The sequence below is a fragment of the Scyliorhinus canicula genome, chromosome 7 (genome assembly GCF_902713615.1).
Source record: "Scyliorhinus canicula chromosome 7, sScyCan1.1, whole genome shotgun sequence".
Classification (NCBI taxonomy): domain Eukaryota; kingdom Metazoa; phylum Chordata; class Chondrichthyes; order Carcharhiniformes; family Scyliorhinidae; genus Scyliorhinus; species Scyliorhinus canicula.
Genome location: NC_052152.1, coordinates 98,915,453 through 98,929,689, shown reverse-complemented (window position 1 = coordinate 98,929,689; position 14,237 = coordinate 98,915,453). Strand labels below are relative to the sequence as shown.

Sequence of the window (14,237 nt, the reverse complement as noted above, 5' to 3'; positions counted from 1 at the left end):
ATGGTCCGAAATCGCAATGGCCGAGTACTCCGTGTCCTGCACTCTCGAAATCAGCCCCCTGCTCAGTACAAAAAAGTCTATTCTGGAGTACACCCTGTGGACGTGGGAGAAAAAAGAATACTCCCCTCGCCCTTGGCCTGCCAAATCTCCAAGGGTCTACCCCCCCCCATCTGCTCCATGAACCCCCTTAGCACCTCTGCCGCTGCCGGCCTCCTATTCGTCCTGGAACTCGATCTGTCCAGCCCAGGGTCGAGCACTGTATTGAAGTCCCCCCCCATGATCAGGCCCCCTGCCTCCAGACCCGGAATGAGGCCCAACAGGCGCCTCATAAAACCCGCGTCATCCCAATTCGGGGCATACACATTCACCAGCACCACATTCTCTCCCTGCAGCCTACCCTTCACCATCACGTACCTACCCTCCTTATCTGCTACCACCTGCGCCGCCACGAACGACACCCTCTTTCCCACCAAAATCGCCACCCCCCGGTTCTTTGCGTCCAAGCCTGAGTGGAACACCTGTCCCACCCACCCCCTTCTCAGGCGTACCTGGTCTACTACTCTCAAGTGAGTCTCCTGCAACATTGCCACATTCGCCTGCAGTCCCTTTAGGTGTGAAAAAACCCTTGCTCTCTTGACCGGCCCATTCAGCCCCCTCACGTTCCAAGTAATCAACCGGGTCGTGGAGCGACCTGTCCCTTTCCCCTGTCTATTAGCCATGTCCTGTCCCCTGTTCGCCCCGGGTCGACCCTCCCCTTCTGACCCGTTCCCCATGGTGATGGCCCCCCCCCCCTCTCTCCTCCCGTTCTTCCCTTCCCGTCCTCGGCCTTTCCAGCAGCAACCCGGTATCCCCCCCTAACCCCCCTTCCCCCCCCCCCCCCCGGCTAGGACCCCTCCTAGCCGCGGTGTATCCACCATCGTACTCCCGAGAGTCAGCTGATTTTCGCTGACCCGGCTGCCCCTGCCACACTCCGACTCCTCCCGATGTGGGGGGGGAGGGGCCTCCCCCCCCCCTTGCCATCCCTCTCTGACCCCGCTTCAGCGCGGGAAAAGCCGCCATTGCTGGCCACACCCCACTCTTCTCTCCTCCCCCTTCCTCCGTCCCGCGCGCGGGAAACAGGGGAAAGCCCGCGCTTTCGCCCGGCCACACCCTACCCCGCCATCTTCAATTCCACCCCCGTCCCCATCCAAGCCCATAAAAAAGCCCCCTTAGAACGAGAGGAAGAAAAAGAGAAAAAGAAAACACGCATAACCAACTTGCACCCCCCCGTCCCGCCTCCCCAACTTAACAATATAACAATATAAATAACAAATCTCAAATAAATACATAAATACATAACTATGCCTGCATAACTAAATAACTACCCAATAATAACGTATTTAACCATCACCCTCCATCGAACAGAACAGTAACCATAACCCTTAAAGAACAGATCAAAAAACAGTAAAAAAGCCCCCCCTACAATAACAATAATTAAGGGAAGTTGGCAACGGGAAGAGACACACAAAAAGGAACAAAGAAACCCCCCATAACACAAGTTTCAAAGAAACCAAACGATCCATCAACTTTAACCAAGTTCCGACCTGGCCTAAGAAAGACATGGGCCACTTGATCAGTCAAGGGTACTCGGGCGGCCTCGACCGCCGGCGTTCCCAAGTTCTAGTTCAGGTCCAGCTTTTCCTCCCGAACAAAAGTCCATGCCTCCTCTGGGGTCTCAAAGTAATGGTGCTGGTCCTTGTAGGTGACCCACAAGCGCGCTGGCTGCAGCATTCCGAACTTGATCCTCTTTGCATGCAGCACCGCCTTCGTCCGGTTAAACCGGGCCCGCCGCTTTGCCACCTCCGCACTCCAGTCCTGATATATCCGCACCGTCGAATTCTCCCATTTGCTGCTTTTCTCCCTCTTGGCCCACCTCAGCACTTTCTCCCGATCACAGAAACGCTGGAATCGCACCAGCACCGCCCTCGGGGGCTCGTTCGCCCTAGGCCGCCTAGCCATGACCCGATATGCTTCTTCCAGCTCCAGAGGCGATGGACCGGCCCCCTCTCCCATCAGGGAGCTCAGCATCTCCGCTACATATTTCGGGAGATCAGGCCCCTCCAGGCCTTCTGCTAGGCCCAGGATCCTCAAGTTCTTCCGCCTCATTCGAGTGTCCAGCTCCTCAAAGCGGCTCTGCCATTTCAGGTGGAGTGCCTCGTGCACCTCCACCTTTCCCACGAGGACCGTGGCCTCCTCCTCCCTTGCAGTCATCTCCTGCTGCAGCTCTCTTATCGACGCCTCTTGGGTCGCCTGGGCCCCCATCAGCCTTGTGGTCGTCGCGTTCATAGACTCTAAGAGTTCCACTTTCAGCTCCGTAAAACACCGGAGGAGAGCGGCCTGCTGCTCCTCCGCCCATTTTCTCCAATCTTCTAGTGCGCCACCGGCCGCCATTTTGGTCCTCTTCCCCCGCTTTTTTCGGGGAGCTGCTGCCGCTTTTTTTTGTCGCCCCACTCCGAGTACCGACCATAAAGTTGGTCTCACTCTCCTCAGGGAGCCTTCCCCCACCGGGATTCGTCTTTACAGTACCGTCGGGGCCCTCCAATCGGCCCTTAAACACCTTTGTCGCAGGAGCTGCCAAATGTGCGACTTAGCTGGTCATAGCCGCAACCGGAAGTCCCGCCCTTTTTGATTTTTGACTATGGCTTCTCTGCCTTATACTTTCCCCCTGACTGCTTTTTGTTTCTGGCCCCGTTTTACGTCCCTCCAACTTCCTACATTGGATCCCATCCCCCTGCCATATTAGTTTAAACCCTCCCTAGGACATCGGTTCCAGTCCTGCTCAGGTGCAGACCATCCAGTTTGTACTGGTCCCACCTCCCCCAGAACCGGTTCCAATGCCCCAGGAATTTGAATCCCTCCCTCTTGCACCACCTCTCGAGCCACGCATTCATCCTATCTATCCTGACAATCCTACTCGGACTAGCTCATGGCACTGGTAGCTATTTTTTTTTCTTATAAATTTAGTGTACCCAATTCATTTTTTCCAATTAAGGGGCACTTTAGCATGGTCAATCCACCTAACCTGCACATCTTTTGGGCTGTGGGGGCGAAACCCACGCAAACACGGGAGAATGCGCAAACCCCACACGGACTGTGACCCAGAGTCGGGATCGAACCTGGGACCTCAGTGCCGTGAGGCAGCAATGCTAACCTCTGCGCCACCATGCTTCCTGATGGTAGCAATCCTGAGATTACTACCTTTGAAGTGCTACTTTTTAGTTTAACTTCTAACTCCCTGAATTCAGCTTGGAGGACCTCACCCCGTTTTTTACCTATGTTGTTGGTGCCTATGTGCACAATGACAGCTGGCTGTTCACCCTTCCACCCCCCCCCCCCCCCCAAGAATGTCCTGCAGCTGCTCCAAGACATCCTTAACCCTTGCACCAGGGAGGCAACATACCATCCTGGAGTCTCGATTGCGTCCGCAGAACCGCGTCTATTCCACTTACGATTGAGTCCCCCATCACTATAGCCCTGCCATTCTTCTTCCTGCCCTGCTGCGCAGCAGAGCCAGCCACGGTGCCATGATTCTGGCTGCTGCTGCCTTCCCCTGGTGAGCCATCTCCCTCAACAGTATCCAAAGCGGTATATTTGTTTTGCAGGGAAATGATCACAGGGGACACCTGCACTGCCTTCCTACATTTGCTCTGTCTTTTGGTCACCCATTTTCTGTCTCCCTCAGTAACATTCACCTGGGTGTGACCAACTCGCTAAACGTGCTATCCACGACCTCCTCAGCATCACGGATGCTCCAAAGTCAGTCCATCCACAGCTCCAGAGCCGTCAAGCGGTCTAACAGGAGCTGCAACTGGATACAGTTCTTGCACGTGAAAGAGCCAGGGACAGTGGACGTGTCCCTGAGCTCCCACATCGCACACGAAGATCATGGCACGGGCCTGAGATCTCCTGCCATGTCTCAAACCTTAGGTTAACTTATACAACTACAATTCCAAAAAACAAAAGAAAAAAATAAATAAATAGACAAATGAAAAGGCCCCCTTTAGGATTTTGTCCTGGTCCTGGAACCAGTGCTGCTTCGCAATAATCGCTCTGGGGCTGCTCCCGGCTTTGGGCCTAGGTCGAAGTGACCTGTGCGCCCTGTTCATTTCTGGGGGTTTGGAAATCCCTCCCTCCCCACTAGCTTGCCCAGCATTTGGACAATGTAGCCCATTGGGTCTCTGCCCTCTATCCTCTCTGACAGGCCCACTATTTTAACATTCTGGATCTGCTTTCCTGGTTCTCCACTTTCCCTCTTAGGCTCCCTTGGGTCATTACCAACCTTCTCACCTCGGGTTTCCAGAGCTGCAATCCTGTCGCTCTGAAATGAGGTGGCCTTCTCCAACTCCAGGATCGTTTTCTCCTCGCCTCCACCTTTCTTCCCAGGCCTTCGATGGTTCGCTGCATTTTGGCTGTCGCCTCCAACAGCACCTCCGTCATCATAGTGTGGAGCTCCGTCCTAATTGCCTCCTTTATGGCTTTCAGCTCCCTTTTCAGCACGCTTCTCCACTCTTTCCGGTGAGGGTGGGGGAGATGATGGTCGCCACATCCTGTTCCTGCTCCGCTGTTTGCTTCACCAGCTTTTCCCCTTCCAGGTTTGCCTGAGCCTCCATCCCGTCTCGTGGGGCCGCCTGGCACATCGGCGCCACCGGGACGGACAGCCTGCCTTTCTCGGATGCCACTCTTTGCTTTTCCCTCTGTTTATGGTGAGCTCCCCCTCCACCATGTTAATTGGCTGGGTCTGTCTCTCTCCAAGTTGTTCCTCACTCTGACGCTGCTCTCCCTTCCCCCGCTGTTCTAACTCTCTGGGTCTGCCTCTCTCCACGCTGTTTCTCACTCTGAAGCTACTCTCCCTTCCCCCGTTGTTCTAACACATCAGTCTGCCTCTCTCCAAGCTGTTTCTCACCCACTATTACTGCTTGCCTCTGTGCTAGCAGTCACACGTTGCTCAGGGGTTCCACAAATGTTTGTCAATTCAATCTAGAGCATCAGGCCAAAACAAAACAGCATGACATCACTCAATTTGAACATTTTGGCAGGAGTTGCAAGATGATGCCATTTCAAATTCCATTGTGAAGCATAGTCAGTAAGTTAGTTTTTAAAGATGGGAAGTAGATAGTGGTTTGTTAAATGAGGACTATTAAAAGAATCATGAAGTGCCCGGGGGATGGGATAAACTGAATGGGATTGGCATGCCAAATGACCCGTTTCTGAGCTGTAACATTTTATGCATATAACCTCTAGTTTGACATTGCCGAAGATTTTCATGGAAGAGACTTCAGTTACAAATTAGATTGGACTGAATTTGAATGAGATGCCAAAAGGGCCAATATTGCCTTAACCCACTGTACAATCAGGCCCTGCCTTTTGTGCAAAATAAACCCTTTTTTAAATTGGTTCGCTATTTTGAAAATGCCCGTTATGTTGGAGCTTTTGGGAGGGTGCATAGTTAGCACAACCTTTAACCGAAACCCTTCAGCAATTAATCAAGCAATTAATGGGTAACTTTATTAGGATTAAGAACAGCACGAGTACAGCAATTAATTCGCAGGGCTAAGATTAAATTTACTTATTGCAAAAATACATTTGGGGCACATCATGTGTTACAAATATATCCTGGCACAAGACAAGTAATTTGTTATTCTGTCCTGTACTTTACTCGTAGCACTTCTCATTCACTGTATATCATTGGGGGGAATAGGATAGGAAGGCCAATTAATACAATATACACTTGACTTATTTTGAGCATGCAACCACGGCACTGCACAAATACCTGTGAAATTCTGACGACACAGGAAAATTAGAGTCATTTTATTCACAATGTGAAACCCCAGAATAGAGTATTTTTTCTCCTCAAAAAAAAGTGCCCAAAAAAAAAATCACAACTTATCTGGAAGATTGCCAAGGAAATAATAAAAGAGGTTTTAAAAACATATTTTTAATTAATAAAGTTGAGGCTTCTGGATATTAAAGGAGTTTGGGACTATTCTGAATAGGATTAATCTTTGAAAAAGAAAATATGATAGCTTCCTGTTGCTAAGGCTCTTGTTGCTAAAGCTCCTTGTTTGAGGCCGTGCCCATTCAGCTGCTTCTGAACTTCAAAAGATCCAATCAAACGCAATTGTTTAAAATCAATGTACGAAAATCTGGAATGGCTTCAGCTCAGTCTTGTGCAACTCACTGGAACATTTTTTGTTACTGAAGGAAATCATGTTGCTAACTTAGACAGCCAGTTAATATGTGCTATGGCACGCTTTGGCTTGTCTTCACTGCATTTAAAGATTTCTGAAGATAACAAGCCCTCTAATTAAGGTTGTTCAATGCGCAGGGTGCTGCCTGGGAATAGAGGAAAAGTACAGAGCAATCAGAATCCTTATGGAGCCCTGATGCAGCAGTGCATCATCTGAAGGCATTATTGGAAAATAGTCAGATGATTAGACAACAAGCACTGCCGCAAATTGTAATAAATAAAACATGAAGGTGCATCTGTACAAATATAGATTTTGAAATAAAACAAATCTATTTAAAAGCCAATGCTAATGTTCCTGAACCCAATACCTTCTCTTTGCCACTGTATAACCTCCCCAATCTCTTACAACTGTTGAAAGCACATCCACGCTACAGAAATTCAAGATTAGCAAGTGCTCCTTTATTGTGAAGAGGTAGAGTTCTTTTTTTACACCCCATATTTATTGCTAAGTAGGTACACATCAATTTAGTCTCGCAGCTGGAAGGCAAGCTTGCTAGCTAGCTTTAATCCTTAAAAAGCCATTCTGATTAAAGTGATTCAGGAATTGGTCACATAATTACAAGCGCAGTCACAAAAGGCACAATACTGTTTACCTCTCTATTGACATTGCCAGATCTTCTGCATATTTTCATGATTTTCTGTTATTATTTCACAATTACTGTTATAGCATGTCTGTCTTGTATTTCAAGCATTGTATCTGCAGCGAACCATCTGGTGAATGCTGGAGATTCTCTCCAGTCAGACTGCACCATGCTGAGAACTCGAGGCATAATGTGTGTTGGGTCGTACTTGCCTCATCAGCTTACAGTCTCGGATTTGGGAAGACCAACCTTAAATCTGAGAAGAACATTCATTCTCAGAAAGGTACATGCCACGGCTGAGACGCATTACTTACTTGCAACTAATTTGTTTTGTCGCAAATATTATTTATCTTATGGGCGGCACGGTAGCATAGTGGTTAGCACTGTTGCTCACAGCGCCAGGGTCCCAGGTTCAATTCCCAGCTTGGGTTACTGTGTGCGGAGTCTGCACATTCTCCCTGTGTCTGCGTGGGTTTGTTCCGGGTGCTCCGGTTTCCTTCCACAAGTCCCAAAAGATGTGCTGTTAGGTAATTTGGACATTCTGAATTCTCCCTCTGTGTACCCGAACAGGTGCCGGATATTGGCGACTAGGGGCTTTTCACAGTTACTTTGGGGCGGCACGGTGATAGTGGTTAGCACTGCTGCATACTGCGCTGAGGACCCGGGTTCGATCCCGTCCCCGCGTTACTGTCCATGTGGAATTTGCACGTTCTCCCCATGTCTGTGTGGGTTTCACCCCCACAACCCAAAGATGTGCAGGTTAGGTGGATTGGCCAAGCTAAATTACCCCTCAATTGGAAAAAAAAAAAAATATTTTCAAAACTTATTTGTTGTGATTTCACATGAGAAATTAGATTGTTATTTGTAAATTTGAACATTGCAATTCATTGCTATTTTCTGAAGATGAAATTTTAATCAATAAATTGCAACCGTGGCACATATATTTCTGTAAAAATACATAATTCAGGAAAGAAATTGTACAAATGAAGTATTCAGTGTGCTGGTGAATTTACAGTTTTAAACATTACAAATTTGTAGAAATGTACTCAGGGCTATAGATCTACAGTGACAAAATAAGGTCAGAAGTAGTAAGGGTAGGCCATTCAGCCCCACAAACCTGTTCCACCATTCAGCTAGATCATAGCTGATCTTCTACCTTAGCACCATTTCCCTGCAATGTATTTCCTTGCAATTTTTTTGTCTGTGGAATCTTGCAGAGGACAAATTGGCCGCTACATTCAAATACAAAACAGTACCTAACTGGGCAAAATAAATTGGTTTGCTGCAAGAATGTGACAGGCGCTATATAAATGCAAGTCCTTTCTTCATACCTGGGGAATGGATAGTGGGCTTGGTAGCACTGGGTGCATGGATCTATGGAGCGGGATTCTCTGTTGCCCGACGCCGAAATCGAGAATGGTGATCAGGCGGAGAATGGCTCCCAACACTGATATCATGGTAGGTGCCGGTTTGACACCGAGTCACAGTGCTCCGCCCCTCCAAATCGGCATCATCAAGATGCACACCGCGCTCAGTCGCAACCCGTTGGAATGTCATTAGCGGGTCCACCCACAATGCTCCACCTCCGATGGGCCAAGTTCCCGATGTCACAGGCCACATGTGGTCTCAGCAGTTGTGAGCGTGGCATGGCGGCTGCGGAGAGAGGGCATGTGGACAGTGACCAGCACCGCCACAGTCGGCCAAGTTCCGAGCCACTGGCCAGGGGGCTTCTGCCAGGGCAGTGGGGTCGGGGTGGCCGGTTAACCGGTCCAGTACAGCCGGCTCCATCTTTTTCCGGTGCAATCGATGCGTGTGTGGGGGTGTAAGCACATGCACAGCTGCAGCTTGTCAGCCTTGCGCATGTGCAGCATGGACCCGGCAAATCTCCAACTGTTTACCGCGCGTTCCGCAGGTGTTTCACGCTGCACCAGTGCTAGCACCTCATGGATAGTGGAATCGGTGTGGGTTTCGAGCCGATTTTCCCATTGTGACATACCACAGACCCTCCACTGGCGTCGGCACATAGCCTCAGGAACGGAGAATCCAGTCCCTGGTGTTTCAGTACTTGGTGGAAGTGCTGAGAACGTGGAGTTTGAAAGCCTAGCAGTTGAGGGTCTGGGATTTGGTTGTGTATAGAATTGACATTGCCGAAGGAGGCCATTCAGCCCATCGAGTCTGCACCAACCCTTGGAAAGAGCATCCTATCCAAGCCCAAATCTCCACCCTATCTCCGTAACCCCAGCTAACCTTTTTGGACAATAAGAGCAATTTTGCATGGCCAATCCACCTAACCTGCACATCTTTGGACGGTGGGAGTAAACCGGAGCACCCAGAGTAAATCCACAGACAAGGGGAGAACATGTGGACTCCGCACAGACAGTGATCCAAGCCGCAAATCAAACCCAGGTCCCTGGCGCTGTTACATAACAGTGCTAACCACTGTGCCACCCATGTTCTGATGGTGGGTTCCATAGTTTGGCTGCAGTCCATAAGTGGTGTTCGGGATGCTAGAAGCAGGGTACTTGGGGTGTGCTCATACTAAAGGAGGAACCTTCTGCAAAGCAACTAGCAATCCAGAGGCCCAAGCTAATGCTCTGGGCACAGTGGTTCAAATCCCACCATGGCAGCTTGTGGAATTTAAAGGCAATTAATAAAATCTGGAATTGAAAGCAATGGTGACCATGAAACTATCGTTGATTGTCATTTTAGAAATCCCTATCTGGTTCACTGCCATCCTTACCTGGTCTGGTCCACACATGACTCCAGATCCACAGCAATGCAGTTGACTCTTTATCGTCCTCTAAAATGTTCTAGCAAGCTGCTCAGTTCAAGGGCAATTTGGGATGAGCAACAAATGCTGCCGCAAAGTGCGGGGGAATCGGAGTCATAAAATGGTTTCAAGGAGGAGATTTGATTTGATTTGAAAAAATGGTTACAGGGATATGGGCAACAAGTGGGGAGGTGGATTTGAGACCAGGAAGAGATCAGCCATAATCTGATTGAATGGCGGAGCTGGCTCGAAGGGCTGAATTGCCTATATCTGCTCCTAATTCTTATGTTCCTATGCTGGCCTTGCCAGCAACGCCGACATTGCACAAAATAATTTTTTTAAAAGACATTATGAAACACTCCAGAACGCTTCACAGGAGCATTTGAAAGCAAAGTATAACACAGAGCCAAAAGGTTGGTCAAAGAGGTAGCTACCAAAGGAGGTAGAGAAACAGAGAAATCTAAAGCTTCGGGCCGATGCAGCTGGAGGCACAGTCATCAATTGGAGCCCAAATAAATTACGGGGGGGGGTACACCTGGGGCCAGAATTAGAGCAGAGACACATTGGAGGGTTGTGAAGGCTGGAGAAGGTTACAGAGATAAGGAGGCAAGACTGTGGACAGATTTGAAAACAAGGATGAGTAGTCTCAAATCAGAGCATTGCTTGACCGCTGTAGGTTGGGAGGAATGGGACTTGCTGCAAGTCAATGAATGGACAGCAGAGTTATAATAATCTTTATTATTGTCACAAGTAGGCTTACATTAACACTGCAAAGAAGTTACTGTGAAAATTCCCTAGTCGTCACACTCTGGCCCCTGTTCGGTACATGGAGGGAGAATTCAGAATGTCCAATTAACCGAACAAGCACGTCTTTCGGGACTTGTGGGAGGAAACCAGAGCACCCCTAGGAAACCCACGCAGACATGGGGAGAATGTGCTAACCACTGCGCTGCCGTGCCGCCCTATTTTGGATGACATTAAGTTTATGTAGTGCAGAACATGGGAGACCAGCCAGCAGTGCTTTGCAATAGTCGAGTCTTGAGGAAGCCATAGCTTGAATGAGTGTTTCAGTAACAAAAAAAAGCAGAGAAAGGGGCAAAGTCAGGCAATGTTACAGACATGGAAATCGATAATGTTTGCGATAGTATTTAGGGAAGAAATGGGCCAGTGCAGGCAGTGGAATAGAGATGGGGAAGAGAATTACTTCCTCATCCTATACCTGCCATGAAGTCAGTCTATCCACTGTTGTGCTGGGTTTGCCAATCGCAGTTACAATTATAGCATAAAAGGCCAAGACAGAAAAGTGGTTCTGAGCCAAGAGCAGATTATCAGGGCACCAGACAGGCCAGACATGTGGTGATGTGAGGCTCATGTGTGTAACAGAAGGAATATGGCATTTTTAAGGGCAGCACGGTGGCGCAGTGGTTTGCATTGCTGCTTCAGAGCTCCAAGGTCCCAGGTTCAATTCCCGGCTTGGGTCACTGTCTGTGCAGAGTCTGCACGTTCTCCTCATGTCTGCGTGGGTTTCTTCCAGGTGCTCCTCCCACAGTCCAAAGATGTGCAGGTTAGGTGGATTGGCTATGCTAAATTGCCCTTAGGTTAGGTGGGGTTACTGGGTTACAGGGATAGGGTGGAGGCTTAAGTAGGGTGCTCTTTCCAAGGGCCGGTGCAGAATCGATGGGCCGAATGGCCTTCTTCAGCACTGTAAATTCTATGATTCTATGAAACCAACGCCCTAATTGTTAATACTGATCATCATTGCTGTTGTTAACCTCCTGGTGTATGCAGACAGGATTCATTGGATATCTTGGTAGATGAATGTAAAGGCCTTATCCTTGCTGATGAATGTAAAGGCCTTATGCCAGCTCACAGAGATACAAGTATTCAAGCGCATGATGGAGTGCTGCGCATTGGAGGGTGTATTAGAGTCATTGAGCACAGAAACAGGCCCTTCGGCCCATCATGTCTGCACCAGCCATAAAGCACTTATCTATTCTAATCCCATTTTCAAACACTTAGGCCAGACTGGGTAAGGATGGCAGATTTCCTTCCATAAAGGATGTTAGTGAACCAAATGGGCTTTTTAAGTCAAATTGACAATAGTTTCATGGTCATTGTTAGACTTTAAGTTTAAGTTCTCATTGACATACATTCTGTCATTGATGAAGACGGTCTGGTTACTCGAGTGTCACCTCGGAATTCTGGAATCCCAGCAAATTCTGTTCAACTGGCTGGCCCTGCAACAATCTGTATCCACAGGTTTTACTGACATATGGAAACACTGATACTGGAATAGCCTACGGTCAATAAGAGTATTATTGTCACGGAAACAGTGCATACCTGGGAAAGAGCATCATGAAAGAGTCAAGAATTACTACCCTGCTTGTAACATGACTCCCAATACCACCCCCACCATAGTTGTTCAGTGACCCTCAATACCGCAAATTATTTCCCCAAACAAGCTTTTACAGGGCATCTGCAATGTAGGAATGATATCGTGAGGCGTTTCACAGAGGTGCTAGTAACAGAGATGTTGAAAGTTGTAGTGCGGTAGACAGTTGAATAGGGAAAAAGAGTAAAGAACATGCATTTACATAACACTGTTCACGCCAAAGTGTTTGTAGTCAACGGGCAGGTTTCTGTGTGGAGCGACACCCACATTTTGAATTTACCAGATAAACAGTTTCGCTCAGGTTTTTAATTCGACCAGCACTTGCAAATAAGAGAAGATCCAATATCATGAACGAAGTAACTATTCTGCATTTATCTCCACATTTGAAAAAAATAAAATCTAATTAAACCCATTTAGAAAGTTAAAGAATCGTTTCTAAAGAAAGACGACGAAATTTAAAAACAATTTCTGCTTCGAGCGGCCGATCTTGCAGGAACGTTAGGTTCCTTTCCAGTTGATGAAACATGGATTGCGCATCTATCTTCCGTTGAAGCAACGACACCACACATTGCTTTGCATGTTAAACCGAGGAAGATTGCGCATCGTGTGGCTGTGCTGCAAACGCCACGGGGCTGGCAATGCATTAGAACGCCCGGAGAGTGCTTGAAACAAAACAAGGCGTACTGCATTGCCCCGTTCCGAGTAATGAATATATTTTGAAAACGCACCTATTTAACCATACATACACAATATCAGCCTAAATGTTGTCTCGGGGTAGGGAAGGGGGGGATATCAAAACACCGAAGAGGAATCCCGCATTGACGAAATGAGGGGTGCAATACGTGAGAGCTATCCAAACGCTGGTCCGGCAAGGCTCGGAATGAATGGTGAGCGGAGCAGCGCGCCGGCGACATTGTTACATTTCCTCTTGTTTCCATCTGCGTGAAATCCACCAGCGCCCGTGACGTCACAATGATCGACTTGGAACCCAACCAGTCTGGAGCGTTGGAACGGTACCAACGTTCGGAAATGGAACGCGGCGGCGCTGGGAGCGCCAATCAGAGGCGCGCGAGTGGGCGGGACGCAGGGACTACCTCCAGCGCTGAGCGTTTGCGTCAGAGCTGATGAGAAAACGCCCTTTAACCGTTTCCGGGCTCCTTTCAGGTTGGATTGTACAGCCACACGCAAATATCGGCAGTGCGCTCAGCAAAAGCAGCACCTTTTCTGGCGGGCGGGGACCAATTAAGGGAGAGAATTTGTAAAATGGCCTTACCGTTTGCGGCCGACATTATGAGTTTGCTTTGACGGGCTGGTGACGCAGTTTCACCCGGGGTGCTGTTTACCCTCCTTTTCCAGACGCCGCTCGAATGGCGCTTTAACGGAAGAGGGACGCTCAAAAAAACCTTTGTACACTGCGTCCAATGACGGCGGCGCGACGCGGAGGCAAGACTGCGCAGCCGTTAACTCCCGACCCGGCCAGCATTGACAAAGCTGCCCCCCTCGGAGAGGGAAACGCAGACAGCGCTGCTCATTATCCAAATGGGCTTCAGTACTCAGCCACCGCCCAGGAACGCTTGAGGCTGCCGCTTACTCATTACTCCAACCCACCCGCTGCTGAATAATGTCACTGCGTTACCTTTTTCCACCACTTTTTCATTGATAATGCGCTGCCAGCGTTTCCAGCGTTCGTGGCGTCAGAAAATGTGACTCAAATGTCGTGGATTATTGAACCAGGGATTCCCTGCGGATGTAAGATGATTTCAACCCTTTTTAATGGCGGCAACTTAAATTGCTGACATTAAGTCGCGTAAACTTGTGAAATGTATTGGCGAAATTGACGCAAATCCCAACTCTGGAGCATTGACCAGCTGGATTGTGACGGCTGGCGGTCCTTTTGTCAATGACCTTGAATCTGTATCCCGTGGTTCTCAACGCTTCTGCCAACGGGAACAGTTACTTCCAACCTACTCTCCCCTTATCATTTTGATTTTATTGTCACATGTATCTTTCTGCAGCCAAGGGAACATACACAGTACATAAACAAAAGAGTAATCAAGAGTACATTGACAAATGGTACATCAACAAACAGTGATTGGTTACAGTGCGGAACAAGGGGCCTAACAAAACATATACATGAGCAAGAGCAGCATAGGGTGTCGTGAAGAGTGTACTTACAGGGAACAGATCAGTCCGAGGGGGAGTCGCTGA

At 48.6% G+C, this 14,237-nt stretch overlaps 1 protein-coding gene across 5 annotated transcripts in view; it reads right to left on the bottom strand.

The window, feature by feature from the left end:
• LOC119969218 overlaps positions 1–13,897 on the bottom strand; it is a 102,983-nt gene extending 89,086 nt beyond the window's left edge. Inside the window, exon 1 of one of the 5 annotated variants that reach the window (XM_038802531.1) lies at positions 13,666–13,897. Coding sequence is in view for 2 of the 5 variants with exons in the window: in XM_038802530.1 (XP_038658458.1) it covers positions 13,303–13,318 (16 nt within the window). In the remaining 3 variants the exon portion in view is untranslated. Of the gene's footprint in view, positions 1–4,318; positions 4,921–13,302; positions 13,603–13,665 lie in introns of those variants that run through there. The other 4 variants (XM_038802530.1, XM_038802534.1, XM_038802533.1 and 1 more) reach the window with 4 other exon arrangements.
• Between the last annotated feature and the right edge of the window lie 340 nt (positions 13,898–14,237).